The 22,801-nt window shown below is 42.9% G+C and overlaps 1 protein-coding gene across 4 annotated transcripts; it reads right to left on the bottom strand.

Moving 5' to 3' along the window:
• Positions 1-2,518: 2,518 nt before the first annotated feature.
• On the bottom strand, positions 2,519-22,283 carry C8H10orf71 (chromosome 8 C10orf71 homolog). 4 transcript variants are annotated; one of them, XM_040070741.2, is made up of 4 exons: positions 21,959-22,283; positions 15,969-16,259; positions 11,321-11,489; positions 2,519-9,680 (listed from the first exon to the last, which is right to left on the bottom strand). In XM_040070741.2, exon 4 carries the CDS (start codon positions 9,502-9,504, stop codon positions 4,894-4,896), a length of 4,611 nt encoding a protein of 1,536 aa, XP_039926675.1. In that variant the 5' UTR covers positions 9,505-9,680; positions 11,321-11,489; positions 15,969-16,259; positions 21,959-22,283; the 3' UTR covers positions 2,519-4,893. The 4 variants fall into 4 exon arrangements, with proteins under 4 accessions (XP_039926675.1, XP_039926673.1, XP_039926674.1 ...); XM_040070739.2 differs by having other exon boundaries at positions 16,055-16,259; XM_040070740.2 differs by lacking the exon at positions 15,969-16,259.
• Positions 22,284-22,801: the final 518 nt, after the last annotated feature.

Below are 22,801 nucleotides of genomic sequence, written 5' to 3'. Positions count from 1 at the left end.
CACCTAGTAACTTCCCCCAGGTGGATGTGACACAGGAAATATGAAAGCCCTGATGTCTCCTGGGTGGTGGCAAGAGGGTGATCATCTCCCAGTGCTTTTGGACTGGGTGTTGGCACCATATCTCCATGGTCCTCTGGCCAGACAGAGCATTGCCCCTGCGTAACAGGAAGGGAGTGGGAATGATCACAGGAGCTGTGGGCCAAAGGTGTTGCTGCTGCCCAGTCTCCTGCTCCTTTTCCTTAAGAAAGGGAGGAAGGGGGATGAAGCCCTGCATCCAGTCATCTCCTAGATATTTTAACTGTACACCACACGCACACACACACACACACACACACTCTCTTCCTTGTTCTCAACTTTCTCTGCCAGCATAAGTGGAGATAAAATTACAATGACACATAATTACAATGAAAAAGCTGGCTAGAAGTCATTCCAGTATTGTAAAACAAGTCTCATTTATTTTTTTAATTAATTAATAAATAATTACTTATTTGCAAATACAGTTGCATTGATGGAACGTGCTGATGACATATATCTTCTTGGACAGATGACTTAGGAAGGCACTGAACACCCAGGGAGAGTTGACAAAAATCCACGCATGTAGGCCATTGCAATTAAACTAAATTCTCTAAAACAAATCCAGCATTTTCCATGAGGAAATTCAAGCCCTTGGGACAGAGCCATGGCTGTGGGATGGCAGTCCAAGTCTGCCATGTGACAGCTGGACTGTTGGCACTGCAGTCACCCACAAGGAGGAGATTCAGAGGGAGGCAATTCTGGCCCTAGAACCAAAGACTAGCTAAGTCAAGTTTGGCCTCAGTCACACCTGTCAAGGAAGAATCACCACTCAGGAGCCTCAGGGCACCAAGAAATGCAACCTGCACAAAGGCCATGTGCAGGAGAAGGAAACAGTGAAAACAACGGCCCCTGTTCCCTTCAGCCTGCTGTGCTTCTGTGCATGACAACAACCCGCCATGTTCTTTATTCCTAACCACAGTCTGCTGGCAAGGCAGAATTTGGCTTGGTTTGCATCAACACCTCTTAAACCTACAACTTAATGTCACTGTCACAAAACCGTGCTTTCCTACGACTGCTTTCATGACTATTGCACGTTTCCCATAGCACCCCTCCCCCAAAGAAAAGGGTCGATTTACAGCTCTCATTCTGCCTAGTACTGAGCTCTTCCAGCCCTATTTCCCACAGCAGCAATGGAAAACATCCCCCCAACAAGCACGAACAGAATAGGGCAAAGAACGAAAAATATTTGCTGTTTGAAAAGGTATCATTTGTCTTCCTTTTAACACACAAACATTTTGTGTTCACCATCACAGGCATTATTGCTTTCTTATACTGATACACAAATGGCAGTTTTACAGGTATATTACATATATATATATATATATCGGGTTGTTTCCATGGATGCACGTGTGCTTTTGTACGCACACACTCCCACAGCCTAGCAAGGAGTTTGCCAGCAGCATCGTCTAGGGCAGAGATAGGTTTGCTGATGGGTTCCTGCTCAATACCAGGCTGGGGCCTGAAGCAATACTTTTCTAATATTGTTCATGCCCTGTGGAAAAGTGTGGAAAGCTTTGGATACATGACAAGAACCACTTTCTTATCTATTCTCAAAACTGCACAGTTTGTGTAATTACACAGAATCATAGAATCATTAATGTTGGAAAAGACTTCTAAAATCATCGCGACCAACAGTTGACTTAGCACCAAGTGTTCACCACACCTCTCATACACTTCCAAGGATGGTGATTCCACTACTTCCCCAGGCAGCTTATTCCAGTGACTGAGCACTCTTACAGTGAGGAAACGTTTCCTAATGTCTAATCTAAACCTCCATGGAGCAACTTCAGGTAATTTCCTCAGGTGCCATCACTCGTTACCTTGGAGAAGACGCTCAGCTTGCTACAACAATTTAGCTACAAATTCTCCTGGTCAAAACCGCCTCTGGGAGCTGTTCAGAGACACAGCCCACTGTGAATGCAGCTCCCTGAAGCTAGCAGAAAGGGCTGACAGAAATGAAGAAGTCCTACTTGAAATGTATTTGGTATCCAAGTTAGGACTGGCTCCTCTTTAGATGCCTATGTTTCAGTTCACCTTAACAGTAGAGGGAAAAATACACCCTGCTTTCCTCACATCCCTGGAAGCAGTATAATGGAGCATCCCATTATTGTCCACAGTAAGAGTTTTAGGAACCCTTGACAAAAGGGTGCAGAAGTGTGCGTGTCTACAAAACAAATGACAGTTAAAGAAGTAAAAGGGATTTTTTTTAAATACACGTATATATTTTTGTCATCAAATTACCATTAATTTTTTAGTCTGTGCACGGATACTTCATATCCATAGTCTTCCCTTGGAAAGGAAGCTTCTATTCTGTCCTCTGAGAGCCTACTTCTTGACTTGTGGCTGTTAAGGGCATTTAGACGTGTAATACCACAGACACACACACAGACACAGACACAGACACACACACACACACACAAAAAAAAAAAAAAAAAAAAAAAAAAAAAAAAAAAAAAAAGCTTGTGCATTCTGATAGGCTTTAAGATTTCATAGGTTTTGTCTAAATGCACCATGGAAAACTCTAATGGATCTATTTATCTGTATTTTAACATGTGGATGAGATGCTGCTCTATACTGGATAGACATTATGCTGTATAGAGTGACAGCAACAGAGAAGTGCAACATGAATAGCACCATCAGTTTACAAAATATTTGTGACTAAAAGAAGTGTTTACAGTAAGAGCCACTTCCCTTAATTTACCAACTTGAAAATGAATTCTTGTTCCTGAAAAGCTCTTGATTTTCAGTTAAAAAAAACCCCAAATCTTTCAAAATGTGCTTTATCTCAGGGGAGACTGCATTTGTGAGTTCCAAGCCAAAGTTCATTTAAATTTTAATGTTTTCAGAACAAGATCACAGGATATTTCAGGCTGATCTCAGGAGAATTCTGGGTGAATCCCCTGCTCAAGGAGGGTCAGCTCTGAGGACAGCCCAGGTTGTTCAGGATTTTATTCAGTCAGGTGTTGAAAACCTTCCAGGATGGAAAACTGAACAATAAACGTTTATTCAAATATGAGCATTTGGCTGAATATGCTTAAAACCCAAACCATACCAGTACAAGCTTCTTCATTTCCAACCCACACCTCTGCTGCAATCAAACCTACCAAATCACAAAATGCCTAAGAGGTGAAATGAACCTTAGAAAATCATTAAAGGCTAAAGGCAAACCCCACTGTAATCAATGAAGTGATGCCCTTAGTGTTTGTCTAAGAGAAATGTTTCAGTAAGTGGCACTGATGAAAGGAACTGTCTGGTGGGACCAGGACAGGTTGTGAACACATGGCCCTTGTCAGGAATGGAGAAAGGCTGAGAGCTGAATTCAGATTAAGGAAGGAGAAAAACCACAGAGTGGGTCTATGTCCCAAGAGAGGCTTCACTCCTGGGAAATTTACTGAAGAAAAGCTCTGTCATAAATATTAGCACTGGGAGAGTGGAGCAGTGCCTGTGTCCTGTCTCCACATTGTATTCATTAACAAAAGGCCTGATTCATCCCTGTCTTTTCAGGAAATCAAGAGCTGCTTCACTGAAAAAAATTCCTGTAAAATTTGCCTGTGTGTCACTGGCATAATTCTTAGAGCTTCTGCACTTCAGTTGTAACTAGGGAAGAGAGTATGAACATGAGACAGAAAAAACTAGGCCAATAGCCGAATATAGATATTTACAATCAGGCACAATACATTCAATTTTTCCATCTTTTCACCTAGGTTTCCTCAGTAACTATGATGATAAAAAAGAGCTTATGCAGGGATGATATTTTCATACAGGTCTTTCAAAGAAAAGTGATAATTCAAAGAAGCACTTTTCTAGACATTAATACTTTGGGCGTTCTGAATAGTTCGTTTGTATTAAATCACAGAATTCACAAGATCAAACTTAGGTACGTTTTTTAGGTTTTAAAAGTTAGTTCCATGTTTCAGTGGGAGCCTGAAAACAAAACAAAATACATTTCAATTACAATAGCGAAGAACGTTTTGTCCTAACAAACAATTAAATACTGTGGTGGGATTTCATTCAACCTGCTTCTCATCAAAATATTTCAGGCCAAGTATCAAGATAACCTGAAGTTTTAAGTTGCATTATAAATAAACCCTGACTCTGGGGGAACCTATTTGGATGTTATCAAGAAATATAAAGGATTCAGCAGCATGTTAGTGGGCATTGCAGAAGTATATGAGAAGTCTAGAGCAGCTGCAACAGTATTCTGGTTGTTTAAAAGGTTTTTTTTTTAATATGGCTGTTGCATCATGCATCCAGTATACAATATTCTTGTCAATGACATCAGGGCAATCAATGAGTGCAAAAAACTGATCTTGCATATATGGCATATTTGTAGCCACATACTTTCTACATGTCAATATAGTTCAAAGGCAGTGAGTGAGGAAAGTTCAGTAGATGCAGCATCAGTTCCAGGTCTCATAGGATGCATAGGATGGTCTCACAGGTTTTATTTTGTGTCATGTATCATGCAACACATCTGGGCAGTAGGACACTTGCTTTGGCTATCCCAGCCTTCTTAATGACAAAGCAGCAGCAGCAGCAGCAAGCAGTGGCTTCACATTGTCAAATGTATTTGTCTAGCTGGCATTGCCCCTTCATCTCACTGATAATTTGGTGCTTACTCAATTTCTTTTTTCTTCAGAGTGGTCATTACCTTGCATCTTTCAACATGAACAGCTTTTGTTTCCTTTCCAACCCAAACCACAATGAGATTCAGACAAAGTGTTGTACAAATATCAAATCTGCATGTGCTTTTTTGTGCATATGTCTGTCCAAACAGTTCTTAAAAACACTAGCTGGCATGTTTTGTTACTTCAGTTTTCAAGATACTCCTTCAGCAGCAAAATCATCTAAATTGGTGAGGGTGACAATGCCAGGATGTTGGGCTGGGCTCACATCCTTTCCTAAGTGAACTTGAGTTTCTCCAGCATCTTGATGGTAGGGGTAGGAGGCTGGTTCAGTGTAGGGCTGAGTATCCACAGACTCAGTGTATCTGTAGTCCTGCTGGTCATCTTCAGGTAGTTCAGCTGGTTCTGGTCCAGCGGGCACTGACCAGGCAGGTTCAGAGAGTTGAGAATGTGATTTCAGCACTGCTACCGATGAGGCTGGTAAAGGCAGCACTCTAGGGTAGGAGGCATAGGGAGAATTCTTAATTTCTGAAGAGGCAGACTGGTGTAAGTTCTGTTCCAAAGAAGGGACTGAGACTTGAACATATTTGCCAGTTTCTGGGTCATAAAATGTCTTTAAATTAACTTCGGCTGGTAAATCAACTACATAGTATTGACCAGAGTCAGGGTCTTGGAGGAGTTTCCGCTGGGTTGAAGAGGGTGAAGAACTTGCTGCTGGTGCAAGTCTAGATTTCCCAGTGGTTTCTGTGGGAGTAAAAGTTGAGTGAAGGGGAGGATGAAAGGGAGAATATCCTAAGGGTGAAGCAGGTACTGTTGTCTCTCCAGAGTGAGTAGATTTTCTCCCTATAGCATCTGTGTGCTCAGTCTGATGGTTTTTCTGCTGCTCTTGCACCTTTTTCCTCTTGTTTGCCAGCTTTTTAGCCCGACGCAGAGCCTTTTCTGTTTTTGGTGGCACAGTGGGTGGCTTGCCTGCCGGTCTCCCACCAAGTCCCCTGGGCTCCAGTCTCCCATCTTCCCCTGGAACATCAAAAAGCAGATTCCTCTGTGCAAAATCGATTCTCTCTTCTGCAGGCATATAAGCTTGCCTCTCTAGTGCCATGTTCAACAAGGCAGGATTTGTAACATCCTCTGTCTCTTGAAGGCCAGAAGTACTTGGTTTGTCTGAAAATGAACTGGCAGCAAGAGAGTGCATCGTGCTTCCTGACCTGGGGCTTGTAACAGCAGAGCATGAAAGATTGTCTAACAAAACAGGTGCACCTTCTGTGTGCAGGATGTCCTCCAAAGTATCATTGGATACAGAAGAACATGTGTGGTCCTCTAATATGGAGCCGGGCACAGGGGAAATTGTCTCCCTAGTGATTATTTTTTTTGCACAAGAGCCCCCTTTGCGGTTAGACAAATGATGATTCTTAAAGTAATTTGTCTTTCTTTCTGAAGGATGGCTGGGGTTGTTTTGTGCTTGGTCATTATCAAGACCTATAATTGGCTGTGCTAAGCTGTGTCTTGCCTTCATTGGCTTCTTTTTACTTCTACAGACACTTTCCTCATTCATTTTCCCAAATTTATTTAACAACTCACAAGTCTTTTCATCTTCTTCTGTCAGCTTTCCAAATGAAAAGCTCTCTGTATCTTCCAGAAGACTGGGATCCAGTGTTACTGAAGTAGATCCAGGCTCACTGGCTTCCTTTTCTTTGTCAATTGCTCCATCTCTCACATTCTGCTGCCCTCTGTGCCTTGATGCCCACCAGCCAGCCTCCTGGGCATGCAACATGTTTCGGTGCTGCTTGTTGTAAACTGCTGGGGACATAAACTTACGTTCCATTTCCTTATAACTGCTGCTCACTGTATCATCCAAGGAAAATGACCGGAGTAGGGGCAGCTTGACAGCCTTTATTACCTGAGGCGACCTGAATGTGTTATCTTTAATCATAAACAGACTGGGTTTGGTTGAGCTTGAAGATGATGGTGTTTGTGGTTCCTCAGACCTGGGGATGAACATGTCTCTCATACCATCAGATGCAGAATTTGTGCTGTTGGCCTCTTCTCTTTTCTCTCTCCCTAGTTTCTCCTTCATCAAGCTCCTCTGTTCATTCCCAGTAACACTTCCCTCCCTCTTCTCTGCTGTACCAGTACCAGGGCTGATACAAGCACAATATTGCTCTTCATCTTCCCCAACCTCTTTCCCTCTCTCCTTGTGTCTTTTCTTACTTTCTGAACCCATTTCACTGTCAGTCCTCTGGCTTTCTTGGAGGCACATCTGCTCCATCAGGGGCACGGGCAGAAATGGCTCTTCCTGAAGTGGCTGCTCCACTGTGGAGACAAAGGATTGCTCTGAAGAACTAGTGCTTCTTTTGTCTCGTGCTTCATGGCCGGATACCACAACGTTGGTTTGGGTGCCACTGTAAGGTTCATTTTCTTCTGGTGAGAGTTGGTTTAAGAGTGTTTTGAAGGCAACATTTTCATTCTGAATAGTAGCTTGTCTTTCATTTTCCTCACCCTGGACACTGTGATTTTGCACAGGCTGTCCAGCTTTTGTCTCTACATTGTCTCTACTGAATGGTCTCTGTGCTGGATGCTGCTGGTATTTTCCTAAATCAGGTTCATTTGATTCATGTCTGAACGAGGGGAAATTTTCATTATCCTCTGCGTTTTTAACCAGATCTTGGTGTTTTGAATTGTCTTGATGCATGTTGTCTCCAGTTTGGTAAAATGGAAGGTCTTCTGTTGTCTGGGGTGAACTCAAAGTCAGGTGGTTACCTGTGAAGCGTCCAGTTAAATCAGTTTTACTGTCCTTTTCATGAACACTGCTAGACAATACATAAGCTATATCACTCAATTCATCTTTCTCTGTAATATTTTTCTCACTTTTGTCGTGCAAAGTTGAGAATGAGGCATTCATTTTTGTACTCTCCTCCATATTTTCCCTAGTTTTATTTTTCTCCTCCAAGGCCCTTAACAGAGGAGAAGGGGTATAAATGCTTTTAACACGTTTGCGCACATCCTTTAAGTTAAATAACAGACTTGATGCTGTCAACCTGTAACTATCCCAAGACCTGTAATCGTCTAAAGTGCTCTCCTCTTGGTCTCTTGAGGCTGTGCTCTCTGTGGGAGGAGCTGTCAGTGGGATCAGCTCACTTTCAACAGCGTCCACCTCCTGTTTTGGCGGTATGACAGGCGTTAGGAGTTCGGTGATGTTGAAAGAGGGACTGATGGGTCCAGGGGAGTGTGCCTGTTTAGCCAGAGGAATCACATGCTGACCAGGGTCAGCACCGGCCACCTTTTCAGACCATGAGGTCTTGTGGCTGCCTGTGACCTTGTCCTTTGCAGCCCGTCTCTTCCCTGCTGCCCTCTGTCTCCTCCAGGGTGGGCAGGTATCGCCCGGCTGGGGGCTGTGGGACTCCTCTTCAGTTACGGTGGCCTGGGGTTTTGGTGGAGGCGGACTGGGTGTCTCAAACCTGAGAGAGGGTGAAACCATCCTACAGGACACAGACTGGGGTGACACAGAGGCTTGGGACAAGGCAGTGGGGGAAAGCCGAGCTGGCACTGGGGGTGGTGGCACAGGAGGAGCTTCAGGGGTAGGGGGTGTTGGGGGATGGCCGGGCCGGGAGGGGGGTGGGAGAGGGAGAGCTGGTGGGGAGGGGAGTGGCCGAGGGGGACCCTGGTGTACATGGTTCCTAGGGGGAGGTGTGGGAGGGAAAGCAGCAGGAAATTTGGTTTCTGGAGGGAGAAGACCCTGAGGTACAACTCGGAGAGAGAAAGAAGCTTCTTGTAGAGTTGGCATCATCTGAAAATCATTCTCTTCCTTCTTAGCAAGAGTGGTTATGACAGGTGACAATCTATATTCACATGTCTGGGGTACTTTAACAAATGGTGATTCTTCCAGGCATGTAAGACCTTCCTTTTTCATTTTTGTGTCAACAAATTCCTCCTTTTCTGTCAATTTTTTATTATGAACATTCCATGATTCAAAAGCACTATTCTCACTGTGAAGAAAACTACCTTTTTTTGCTGGCTCACTAACTTTCAAGTTTCTGTTTTTTAAAGCCTTCTTAGAAGAATGGGAAAAATTTGACTTGGCTACTTTTGACATCTCGATCAGCACAGGATAATAACCATCAGAATCCCCATAACTCAGGTCTATTTTATTAGGTCTTCTCTGTGGCTCATGTTTGCCACTGAGACAGTGGCTACCTTGACTAGCCTTAGAAGATTCAGAAAGTTCCTTGTGGATGCTTAAAATGTCTGTATCATCCCAGGAAGCAATGTCATTGCCATGATTTATTTTATATTTTTGAAAGCTATTCTTAATGGGCTGTTTATTTGCTATCAGAGAACTTCCTGACCCTTGGTCTGCAGTCTTATCAAATGTCTTAATCAATGAGGACACTTTTGAAACATGCTTATTATTTCTTGGACCAGGGACTGGCAAATTTGCTTTCTTTTCTGTGGCAAAGGTGTTGTTTTTAGCAATCCAGTTCTCCTCTGAAGCATACTTCGGTAACCGCTGGAATGTGGAAGCCCATATAGTATGTTCATTGTTCCTTGCTGTTAGCTTGTCACAGACATTGCCTTTCTTGATGTCATGGTTTAATGTCCCTGAGTGAATTTTAGCAGACAACTGGAGGGCAAAGTCAGGTGAAATGGAAAGTTCTGGTTCATTGTAAGGGTCTTCGAGTTCTGCTACACACAAACTTTTGAAAGCCCGATCTGTGAGGCTGCTCACCTCTCTGTCTGTGTCATCCAGAAGACTCCCAATACTTGAGGAATCACTATGTCCTTCTGTGTGTTTCTTATTTCCCTGCATTGTTCATGAGAGTCATGGGTGAAGTATCCAAAGGATTAATTTCAGGTGTTGAATATGCAGGTGACTTTGTGAGGCAGACCCAGCTGTTTGCAATTCACAAGCACAGAGCAATTCTTCCAGATGGTGCTGCTGCACATTGACTCATTTTACAAAATAGCTGAAGGAATCTTTCTTCTCTGCAAAGCCAAAAATTATAAATTATCATTTTTCTATATTAACACTATTAGACAGAGAGCATTTTCCAGGTATATCAGTCACTGATTAATATAGCGATGGTAGCAACACAATGAATGACATGAAGAATCACTGTTATTTTGGTCAATTCAAGTAGCTCATGGTAGATAGTTTAATTTCTGGAAAGAGCCATTAAAAAAAAGTGTCTTTACCTCATATTCTTTACTTGAGCTCTTAAACAAGGACACGCAAAACAAATTTCAAGTACTTCCCTTTCCACACCTCCAACCATAAACACTTCCAAGTGTTGTGCATCCGTTTAGAAAAGAGGCTTAGCCATTTTTGGCCAGGAAGAAGTAGTAACAAAAATCACTTTAAAAAAGATGTCACTGAGTACATCATTGCACACTAAGTCCAAAATGAAAGAAAAATCGATAAAACTTAATTGTCACAGCTTTATCATGATAATTGCCATGAACACGACCCTTGCCTGGGAAAAGAGAATGGCACTGCAGGTAAAAAGGATTACTGTGCATGTTCCAGACAAGCGGTGCTGGGGTACAATTTAGCCGCCCATAGCAGGGTACGGTTGGGTTGTGTTGGTCTGTTGGAGCTGAAGAGGCTGCTAACATCAGCGTAGCCAGTAGAAGGCAGGAGTGCCTCGGGGACTGTAGCAGACCCACTGAAGTAGCACAGGGAACATTTGGTTTCAGTTCCAGAACTGCTGAGAGCTAAAGGTAACGCATTCAGCACAATGATAAGATACCACAGACTGATTACGATACACAGTCGGGGCCCACAGTACTGAGGCTTTTGTGTATCTCCGGTCTGAGCACAGCTCCGGTCTGACCCTTTGGCTATACTTGAAATCTCTACTCTAAAACTCTTCCCAGTAAACTCTTTAGATGATTATTCTCACATTCAGGGACTTGAGCAGAGTTTTGACTAAACTGCAGGGAGACCCAGTTTGAGAGCATACTCCAGAACTGGCTAAAACTCTTAAACAAAAGTCTGGTCTGTACCTCCACTTCCTCCTTAAAATGGCATGAACTCGTGATGAGCTGAAACACCACAGTTCACATCTACTGCAACTTCTATACCAGTGGAAGATATCTACATCTCAAGCGTGGATCCACTGATTCAGCTTGTAGAACTGAGCAATGAAATCCAGATCTAGATTACAGCCCCCACCTTGGTCCATCTCAGCGAAACGCTTGGAAAGAACCTGTTTTTCTCTATGACGACCCAGTGCTGGTCAAAGTATGAAAAGTAAGAGGAACTGAGCTTAATCAGCTGAATTACTCAGGCTCAGTTGTTTCTTCAAATGAGAATGCTCCTCACCTTCCTTTTCTATTTAAAAGAATCTCAGCCAACCTATTTTTAGACTCCAAGTATCATAGTGAATTTAGATCCTGTCCTTCCAGCCATGCAATTCCAATGACTTATGCATAACTACAATAGATTTATACCAGAAATAAAATGAGCCTAACAGAGCTTCTCCATCTTTGTACAAAGATTTTTCAAATGTGAGTTTCACCCCCCTTGCAGATGTACATCTTTGTGTGAGAAGATGAATGAAAGGCTATCCTGCTCCTGGTTTTGATTCTTAACTGTTATATAAACGAGAAATATAAGTACATACCTGCCTTATAATTTTGCTGCTTGTTTTTAGAACTCACTCTCATACTTGTATTTGGCTTTTCTGACCATCTTTAGTGAGGAGGTAGAAATTGTCCAGTGATGTTGATACGACTGAAGTAGTGTCCCAGGATGTTTCTGACCTTCAGCATTTTTTTGATCCTAAGCGAACTCTGCAATTTGAAAATAAAGATATTTGTTTGCTTGAACTGAGGATTGTTTTGATCATTTGTTCGCTGATATTTTAAAACCATTTTAGGTCTGATTTTCAGGATTTCTTACAAAAGAGACAGCTGTCCATCCCAGAGTGACAATAACCAAATACCTGTTGGGTTTGATAGCTTGAGGAGTTCAGTCAGGTTCCTAGCAAACAACTGTCACAATCTCCAGCACACTCTGGTAGCCCCAGCAGGGACTGGCAGCTGAGGGAGCAATGATTTCCTGGCACTCTGCCCTTTGCAAAGGCTGGATGATGACTCCAGGCTAAAAGGAAGAATTCTTCCCCACTCTGCTACCTTTTCAGAGGGACTCAGAGGAAGATATGTGCCTCCACTCCACCAGTATATAGCTCTCTACTGTCAACAAACACAGACATCAATCTGGATGATTTGGAACCAATGCAGCCGAGGTTTCAAAGTCCATGGTTTTCACCGTCCCTGTGGTAAAGGAGATGAAAGGTGGACAGCCAGCATGGTGAGAGGCAGTAAACAAAACATGTTTTTGCTTCCAGGAATGAACCAGAGGCAGGAGGTGCTAATGGAAAGCTCAGCAATGGTGAACATGAATCGCTGCCGTTCTTCTACTGTGGAAACTCCCACGGTTCAGGCCAGTTTGCCTAATCTTTGCAAGCATATATCAATTTCCTACAAGGAGAACTGTCTGGCCCTGAGGTAATGCAGATAGACAGTCTTCTCTGAGGAAACTTTTGAGTCAGCTCGTGATATTCAAAACCTACCGCCAAAAGTGGCAACAAGGGCTCACCCACTGTGATTGTGTCCTGCTGCTCATCTGAGGAATGGCAATTATCAGAGTGGTTAGGGATAAGCCTGGACCAATCACAGCTTTTCGTTGTCTAAGACGTTTGGGTAAAAAAAAAAAAAAAAAAAAAAAAAAAAAAAGGTAAAACTAAAGAAAAATAAAAAAAAACCCCCCGGCAAACAGTGCTACATCTGGTAGCAGCCATATGTAAAAAGGTATCCTCACTCCAGCGATGTGCAGTCAGTTCTCTCTCTGCTCAGAGGTTAAATTACAGTTTTACTGCTTCTCTGGTACGCTTAACTGTGCAAAGCCAACACAGACATGGGAGATGGTGATTAAGTTCTGTCTCACTCATTAACAAGGCTGCTGACTACATTCCAGTAGCACAATGCTTATCAGTACTTAGTGGTGGTGTTGCCTGAACTAGGAGGAATCTTGGCTTTCAGATTTCATGGATGGATATCTGGAGAAATATATTGTCCCTTGTAAACCGAGAACTTTTGTTGAAAAGCAAGTAGAGTAACTATAAACATGGATATCATGATGTAACCTCAGCAATTATTTTCCTAGATGGAGTCACAGTTACAAAAACAACTCGGCGCCACTGATTCAGGAAAGAATAGTGACTGCCACTGTCTCTGAAACCCTTGTGACAATCCTTGTCTTGCTGGGACATAATACGAGTGCTTGCGAAGTGTAATGTTTCAATCTGGAAAAGCTGCACCTGCACCAAGTGTTCAAGGTGCAGACCATTACAGGGACTGGATGGAAACAGCAGCACTGTACTGACGTAGCTATTCCTTGTATAAATATGATAACAGCTTCTTAGGGAAAAAAGCTGTTCCTGACTGGTTTAATAACCTGGTAAAGTCCTATTTCTTTACCTTTTTGGACAAACATGCAGCTAACAATCAAGGTCAGGATTCAGCTAGTTCAGCATTTAAGGATGTCGGAATTTAGTCTGTGTTAAAGAAAGAGGATAGCAATGCTGGACACCTGAAACCACTAGGAAATGCTGAGAAATGTGTGAGGTGCTAGTGGTAAACATCATCTGATATGAGCTACCGAAAAAGTTTATAAGAACACAGATTTCAAGCAGTTTAACCAACCTCCCCCCTCTTTTAAATAGGAGGGTTTTTTTCCATCTCTCTCTTAAGGGCCTAGCGAGTTGTGATGAGGAGGTTAAATTACAGATGCTATTCCTGGCCTGGCACAGACTGAATGTCAGCCTTTTTTTTTCACTAGACAGGAGCTGGGTAAACCAGCAAACTTGGCTGGAGCGTATGACATCACTGCTGCTGCAATATATAAAGGGCCAGTTGGTTCCCCACCCCCTTGGGCTGGTATTTGGCTGAAGGGTTATGCCATGAGACATCACAGTGGCATTTTGGCAGCGCCCTTGGGAGTTGCATAGCAGTCTGAAGACAGCAGCACTGCATTACCCATGAAAATGAGAAGAGAAGGAATGATTTTTTTTTTTTTTTTTTAATCTTTGTGAACTGATTTCTTCATGTGGCGCTCTCTCTGTGGCATCCATCCATGGCTCCATCCCAAAACTCAGAGCCCTGTGGTGACTGCTGGCTGACGTTTATTCAGGAGCATGCTCTACTTCCACACATGCTGCTTCTTTAAGTTTCCAGGGGCTCATAAGGACAAAGAATAGTTAATGCTCCTTATCGCGGGAAATACGAGAATCCCTAATGAATTGATAACTTTTTTGCATAGGTTCATATTTGTTCATGGCACACACAGGATTTCATAATCAGATGAGAGCTCTGGATGGAAAAAGGTCTCTTCAGCTTTGTGTTATCAAGCTGAGACAATGCTCCCAGCCGATGGCAGCTCGTCCCTAGCCCGAGTGGGGCTAGTTCAGTGAGGCCCCTTGGATATTGCCAGAAAATCCTGCATGGCAGCAGTGATCAGCACATGAATGACTACTGAGTGTGCTGCTGCTGGTCAGTGATCACAGCACCGATGTCTTCATTGCACATTTAGGAAAACAAACAAAAACGTGTCAGGGGGTTAACATGCGGAGCCGGGGGAGGATCACAACACCCTCAACAAGCAGGGGAGCTGCCTCCAAGACAGGCAGTAGTGTTCAAGCCACATTTTCCTTCACTGTCAAGAAAGACAATTTCTAGTTTGAGGTGGCCATAAAATTTAATGTATTAGCACAAGCCTCTGTTTCCCTCATCCAACAAGATCACTTTCACCCAATTCTTTGCAGTCAAAAAGGGAAACCAAAGTGAATTCTCCTGCTTGGGGCAAGGGGAACCACTTTACTCAAATACAAATACCCACCACAGCAGATGGAGGATGGAAAAGTGGATCTCCCCAGCTTAGGGTGAAAATCACAAACATAATCACAAACTAGCATAAAACAAGGTGACCTCAGCTATTCCAGCATCAGATCTTTGATCATTGCACTGGAAAGCAAGGCAAAGAAGCCATGTGCCTGAAGCAAAACAGTGTAGGGAAGTGGGTCCATTCCCCTTGAGGGACTGGCCTGGCAATTACATCTCGAACGGCTTGTTCTGGGCCAGAGAGGAGGAGAGACTGTTCTTGACTTTGGGCCAACTTCTGTTCTCAGTTACACCGGTATAAATCTAGAGTCATTTTACAGACGTCAGTAGAATAACTGAGAACAGAACTGGTGACTGAATACATCTATTTCCTCAGCCAACACTAGTGCACTGTCCAGAAGCTACATATGCAACTGTAACCACAGGCAAGTGAAATTCAACATCTGCACAGAGCAAAACCTCACCCCCATGAGGCATTTAGACCAACATACAAAGGAAAGGCATTGGAACGAATACCACATTGCTATGCCACCAAATTGTGCCCTCTGGATAATTCTGATTTTCTAACCTGTATTGCTCATCACTGAAAATAGCAGTACATTTGGGATAAAGCAGTTTTGCTCTTTTATGCAATATTCACATACATAGACCTAAGAGTGCTGGGGTAGGCATGGTATAGTTCCAGACTGCAGCAGCAGAGCTGGCTGCCAAACTGAATTGCCATCATGTGGACAATATCAACTTTTGGAAATATGTTTGTGTATGTGTTAAGAGAGGTTGTTCTCATTTAGATAGCTTTTCAAAATTCATATGGAATAAAGATTCTGAAGAGAAATTAAATTGGTAATTTCAAAATTTTTTAAAATATTTTAGATTATTTCACCATTTTTAGTGAAAAAAGGCTGTAAGAAATAACACTTATATATACTGTAATAGTTATTATGTTATTACTGTCCTTTAATCAAAGAAGAAGTATGCTATTTAACATTAACTGAAACCTTTCACTTTATTTTCTATGTCAAACAATACTCTGATGGTACTGCAACAGAGAGTGCAATCTTGTTTTGAAATTTCCCTAAGTAAATATTTCAAATTATAAAGCCCATAAATTTACAATTATCTTTCTAGGGGAAATGTCATTAAAATGAATATGATTGTGATTTTATTTGTTTAATCAAACCTCCTTTTTTTTTTTTTTTTTTTTTTTTTTTTTTTTTTTTTTTCCTGAACAATGAACTGAAGTCTTTTTCTTCCAGTGAGCTCTACTGAAGCTACTTCATTTGTTGCAGTGGGAGCTGGAACCAGGGTCTCATCAGTTCCAGAAAGGTCAGTGTAGGCTGGTGGAAGTATGATCACAAGGAAGAAACGTACCTAGCTAATGACTGGGTGTTCTGTATCCTGCTGTGTCCTTTCCTCAAAGGAGGTGAACCTCTTGCAGCCCCAGCTGAAACGCTTACCTTTCCAGCTCAGATCACAAAGCTTCAAACACTGGAAGATGAAGACCTCACATGCAGAAAAACGGGAGGAACAGAGACTACAAGCGTCTCTACCTTTCCCTTTCTGGTTCAGTGGCAAAGACCCAACAGTTATTTCCAGCCGGTCTCCGGACTGCCTTTCCCAATGTCCTCCAAATGCCCCATCCTGCCAACAGGCCTGTTAAGTCTGGAAGAAGGAGATGTCTCTCAGAAAGAGTTGTATCTGGACTGAGGCTTTCTTGCAACTCCTGCTCTTCCTCTCCATCTCCTGGTTCACTGCCGTTGAGGAGCCGGTAGCAAGCAGACGTGACAGGGGAAGTCAAAGGCACAGAGCACATGACTGACACAGGCCAAGGGCAGGTGCAGCACTTGACAAACAGCACAAGTCTGTGACAAACACAAGGCAAAAGGGATGATGCTCATCTTATGACCTGAAGACAGCACAGACAAGTGACATTTAAGGAACTGAACCCAAACAGTGCATTTCTTGGCATTAAATATCCGCCTGGAAAAGGCCACTGTCTGTAACTAGGTCAGTCACTATACACCAAGATATTTATACAGCTCCTCAGCAATATGGTACATGAACACCTTGTGGCTATTTATCTTTGCAAACTCTCCCACTGCTAGTAAGAGCTGTGTCTCACTTACAGATCAGCAGTTAAGGCCCAGCTTCAGCTGGCTGATTTTGTCCAAGATCAAAGAGAGCATTTGTGCAGGGCAGGGAACCAAATCTGTGTTTTCTGAATTGCACAAGAAGAGCTTAACCTTTCTCAGGTAAGGCAAAAATATGCCTTCCCACTGCCCTTCATAGCTCATGGTACTTTAATCTCTGTGAGCTCTCTCTCTCCATCCCCCTTTCAACTGAGTATAGTGCTGTAGCTTGGCATTACATTGTATAGCAAAATCCAGCCAAATTTGGAGGTGGCTGACTGCAAAAATCCCTGCTTCATCTCAGGTGCTTGATACCTAAATCTTGCTAAGATTGTTAAAACTCAAGCCTTCCTCACTAGCTGATGGTGACAGCTGACACTACAATGGTATGGCACCCTCACTGATCACTGGAAAGATTTCGGCTGATGAGACAGGTATTAATCTCCTTCCATTCACTCTCAAGTGAGACTTAGATGATGAAAGCTTCTGAGTTTTCACTTCCTGAATGGGAGAAAGGAGATTATCCCACAGCAGAGGGAAACATGTGGAGTATCATGGCATTGCAATGGCTAGAGGTGGGAGATGACACAGGGGGAAGGGAAATAAAATATATGGTCAAGAAAACAATATACTGTTTCGGATGCCTTGTAATGAGGAGAACACCAGACAGTCCCAGTCCCTGTCATGGGAAAATTGTAATGATGTCAGCAAGTATGTTGGACACAAATGGGAGGCAGGTGTATTCTCCTCTGTGACCTACACAAGGAAATCTGCAGCTAGCAACAAGGCATGCCTCACGTCTCTTTCCAGGCTGCGGAATCTGAAACCATCCCCCACTTACACTGCCCTCTGCTCATCAGCCCCAACACACTGATACCATCAACATTGTCAAGTTTACACTTAAACCATTTAAGCTTCTTGACAGGATACAGTCTCAGGAAATAACAGGCTTGCAGAAAAAAAGGATTATTCCTTTACTGGTAGTCTCGTCTGCTCTTTTTCTTTATAACTTCTGGATATTTTCAAGATTTGGACAAAGACTTTGTCAAATCTGTTTTCTTTTAAGAAAAGAATTCAAAATGCTTGTTCGTGCTTGGTTCAAAATTTTTCCAACTTCTAAGCAGTTTTCTCACTCCCTGAATTCCACAGGATTTAGGGACAGGCAGTATACCGAAATACCTGTCTTATGTTGCCAAAGACCAAAAGGTGTACGTATCAGAGATGGGGGAGAAGGTGGAAGCTCTGATTTTCAAAATATTCTGGCTCAGGATGCAGGAACAGAGCTATTTCTTACTTAGTACTCCCTTTCAATAACTTTCCAATGCAACCCAAAGAGCTCCACTCCTGAGCACGCAGTGTGGCAGGGAGGGTAACACTCCATGCCTGCCAGAGCACATGACTCAAGCACACAAACATCCTTTCACACAACATCTCTCCTGTGATGACAAACTGCTCCTCAACCATTTGTGATTATAACACAGCCATTCCAGTCGAAGGACAAAAGCTGTGGCTTGCCTTCTCCCTGCTATCTGGAGCATGGCCATGGGACAGCTACACACCTATGGCAGGATGCTGAGAGGGCAGAGAGAGCCCACTCACCCTTGCCCCAGGTATCTCTGGAGGCCATACTACTTTCCTCCTTTTGAGGAGCAAAAACCAGGAGAAAAATCTCACCCTGAACAAGATGCCAGTTCCTTCCAGCTCCCTCTTCCTGCATTGTGCACAGGAGTTGTTTTGGTTTTGCCCTGGGAAATGCAGGCTCCCTATGCAGAGATTGAATAATTGTTATGATTGAATGGTGCATCTCCAAGACAATTCCTCATTCTTTCACAGTTAATGCACTTGCTATGGTGTTTCTTGTGATTATTCTGTAAAGGATATATGCAAAAGACAGAAAAGGAAACATCAAGAGTTGCAAGCAGAATCCACACTTGTTCCCCGAGAGATAGGCTCTGATGGCTCCAGTAGAGTCAGTCCCTCAGCAGCTTCAATGATGCTGTCAGCACAGGGCTTCCCTAGACCCTCTGAGGGAGCCTGCAGACAGACAATGGCATCACCGTCTGCCTAGTGCTGTCAGCAGCTGCTTCTCCTTTCCCATCCCTTCTCCTCAATTCTCCCACACATCACAGAGGTGGCAATTCTAGCTACTTGTCTATGGCTTCATTCAATTCACAAGCCTGGTCAAAGACTAATTTCTCAGTTTTGGAGACAGAGACCAAGTCCTAATATCGCTACTTGAAAGCAGATCAGTCGAAACAAAGAGTCTCAGTGAACAATATCATGATAAGGAGTGCTGCCCCAGCACAAACCCTGCTCCAGCACAAACCCTGACGCAGCTTGCAGATGTCAGTTCCCTCTGAGTATGATGTTGTTTCTCCATCAGCATCCTGGGCAGTCCTGGGCACTTATCTGCAATTTCTGCACAGTGAAGCCCTGTGCTTCGAAATATGTGAAGGATAGAGACAAGGACACATGAAATACACCTCAACAGAACAAAAGCCATCAGAAGAGTGCAAAACTGTACATGGGTCTATAACAAAGCAGACAAGCAAGCCAAGCTGGCCTCGAGGCAGGACAGCTTATGTCAGATCCAGGTTAAGTCGACAGACAGAGGCACATCTGAGATTGAGGATCTGCAGTAGCTGCAAACTGCCAGAGACTGCCAGACTGTTGCTGACTTTGCATGTTAAGGTGTAGCCAAATGTTAACTACATACATCTCTTTGAGAGATTCTTCCAAAAGATTGCAGGGATTTTCATATCTGTCTTTTGCAAGTGGAAAGGATGACTTAGGTGTACCTGACTGTCAAAGCATTATCACAGTCCCCAAAACAACCTTTGACACAGTGTGTAGGCTACAGGGAAAGCATCCTTGAAACTAATGGGATGTGGTTATATGAGAGGCTGGAAATAAAGATGCATCCATATTTGACCTTCTTGGCTCATAAAAAAGATATGTCTGACTGTTACCAGATGATTTAGATTAATCATTGCTAGCTACTGCCTTCTTGTATAACTTTATTTGCAAGCACAGGTGATAGATGATAAAGAAACCTAGAACTGTAATTAAATACCTGCTTTCTATTCCTGTCCAAAGAGGATCATTTGGCAGGGAAACCCAAGGGAGACCTTACTTCTAGGTAAGGGTTTTCCTCTTACAGCTTCAATGCTGCCTTAATTTCTCTGAGACTGCTAAAGGACAGGGGTCTTGGTGGCAGTCTCTTCCACCATACACACTTGAAAGCCATAAAAACCTGGCAAGCAGCAAGAGTCATGACACAGCAAGCTCAACACACACACACACAAATATACATATATAATATATACATACATACATATGTATACACACACAGCTTCAGATATGTGTAAGTCATCACTGATACATCCAAAAGCATATGGAGGCTTGACTGAGGAGGAACAACCTTATCCCAAGGGTAAAGCTCCCTTGTGAGTGAACACATGTAGCTCCCACTGTGGTCCTCTCCCCACACACCTGTCAGCTGGCTCCCAGACAGCTGATCCCAAAATGCGACACAACCTCAAGCAATGCACAGCTATCTCTAAAAGCCAAGAACTCACCCGCTTGCTCGGAGCAGCCAAAGCTCTGTGTGACCTGGCACCCCAGCTGCAGGCAAGCCTGCAGCTAAAAAACGCTTGCAGAATTTGCCTCTGCCAGCAACTTTCTGTGTGTAACTCAGCTGGACTAAAGAAAGACTGATACAGATGAGTGGAATTCTCCCCCTGCATGGCTCATAGGGTTAGTTGACTTTGTTTCTGGTCCTGGAGGGATTAACAGTTTTTTGGACCTTTTCCACAGCTCTGTAATGCAAGTACACGTGAGACAAGCATTTCAGAGAAGCAGGTAGGAATAAAAGGCTACAGAGCAAAATTTCTGTGTGCTTTTGGCTGGCAGTGCAGGGATGCAATTACACCTGCAAACTTCCACCCAGCTGTGGCCTTCAAGTTACAACTGTTTTGGTAACTAAGCTGAGAATGCCTATGTAAATACCTTCCTAATGACAAGCATGGAAGGATGGAGAAATGTAGCTGGGGCTCCAGTGTACTGGGAATCTTTTACATCTAGTATTTGTCACAGACCTCATCCTTCAAGCATTTAACTGAGGACATTTGCTTTTTAAGTGGTCATTTCCTTGAAGAAGTGAAGGAAGAGAGCCACAGACTGATCCTGTTCAGAAGGCTTATTTGCCCTTCTTATCTCCTCTCTTTTTCTTCTCCGCTGCCTCCCTCCCAGAAGTGGCAGAGCACTACAGAGGAACCCTCTAGCTGGTACTGTACAAATTCAGCAAATTTAGCGTGAACCAGTCTCTGGTCTGCTGCTGTAAAACTTTTTCCTATTCAGGTTTAACCAGATTGCCAGTTCACAAGCCATTTAAAAAAGCATAAGCAGTTTGACTTCTCAAGCTCAATTTTAATTCTTTCTGTTCTTTTTTTGCTACTGAGTTCTGACTAAAAAAAATGCAGTTCCTTGGGATAGCAGACTAAGAAGTTCTGCAGCAACTGGAGCAAGAAAAGCCTATGCCATTTAAGAACTCTTTCAACAATTAAAATTGGATACAAGTCATAGTCATAGTAATTTATTGTGGCCTCTTAGCCCTGCATAGGTATTTGAACTATCTTACTTTTTCAGGCTCTGTAGCACTGTAGTTACTTCTTATAAAATATTTAAATTATTCTATTCCTATTTGTTCCAAAAGAAGAAACATCCAACAGCCTTCTAAATCATATACAAATCAGTTTTAAAGACTAAAGTTTTAAAGACTAGCTTATCTCTAGGCAGTAATCACCTGGAAAGTAAAACCAAAAGTAAAACCAATGTATATTTCCTTTAAGTTGTTTACAGCACAATGTGCCGGAATTAAATGGAGCTTCATATCAATTTAGTGATCTTTTAAAAAGATCATGCCCCTTTGCAACATACTAACAAGCTATAAACAGTATTCACTGCAAACAAATCTATGTGTATGTCCCTTTCCACACACACAGATTTTCAGACACAATCCTGCATTTCTCTGAGGAAAAAAAAAAAAAGGCTAGACAGAATTAAAGGACATTCCACCTCTAATCACTAAAGAAAAGATTTAAATACTGTTTGATTTCTCCTGTCTGATCAATTGCATTACTGATCCTCGAGTGCCCACACATTCACACACTCAAAACCCACCATTCTCCACAATTTCCCTGTTCTAAAAACACTGATATGCTTCCGCCTTACCTTCTGTGCTCCAGCTTCCTGATAGGAACAATGCAGCGCTGTGCTTTCTTCCCTTAAGTCAAAGCCCCAGCACATTTTAGAGCAGCCTGCTTACTATTAGCAGTTCTCATTATTTATGTGTGTCGGACTCTTCCTCTGAACATGATTATTTTAATAAAAACGATGACTGTTAAAAAAATAAAACAATAAAAGTGGAGGAGCTAACCCTTGAGCCCGTGCAGACCTGCCCAGCCAGGTGAAGTGAAATGAGCAAGGAATCCGAAGATAGTAAAATGTATTTAAATAGTTATAAGGCAAGGGGAAACCAAACGGAGATCATGGTGGGGAAGAGGCAAACATACGTATTGGAATAACCACGCGGTGTCGAGTAACAGACAGATGAAACAAACAGTCATCGGCTATTTTTACATTCACATTGGCCATTGGTAATTCTTCAGAGATAACTAATATAGACAGCAATGCTGTGCCACGGGCTCGCTGCTGCCAGTGAATCAAACCTTAGAGCACGGCAGTTTTGTACCTACAGGAGGGAGGCAAAGTGTTTATTAGGGTCACCACTAAAAATACTGCGCACATATGCACACGAGCAACACATTGCTGTCCTATGGGTGCTTCCTCATAAATAGCTCATTTCATCATCAAGGCTGGACACATGTAGCCAGTGTTCTTGGAGTTCTTGGAGTAAGGACCTCTTCCACTGTCCTTCCAAAGCAAACAAGATCATGGAAGGCACATGCCAGCGTTGGGTTTCATTTGGCACTCTGCAATAGGATGTTGGATAATGGGGGAAATATGCCATGAAGTCACCAAGCTACGTTTTTGTACGGCAGATCTGAACAATGG

Source organism: Hirundo rustica, chromosome 8 (genome assembly GCF_015227805.2).
Source record: "Hirundo rustica isolate bHirRus1 chromosome 8, bHirRus1.pri.v3, whole genome shotgun sequence".
Taxonomy (NCBI): domain Eukaryota; kingdom Metazoa; phylum Chordata; class Aves; order Passeriformes; family Hirundinidae; genus Hirundo; species Hirundo rustica.
This window is presented reverse-complemented; position numbering and strand designations above follow the sequence as displayed.

What these genes read in the sequence shown, in the direction of transcription:
- C8H10orf71 (XM_040070741.2), bottom strand. Translation starts at nt 9,504, where the DNA reads ATGCAGGGAAATAAGAAACACACAGAAGGACATAGTGATTCCTCAAGT.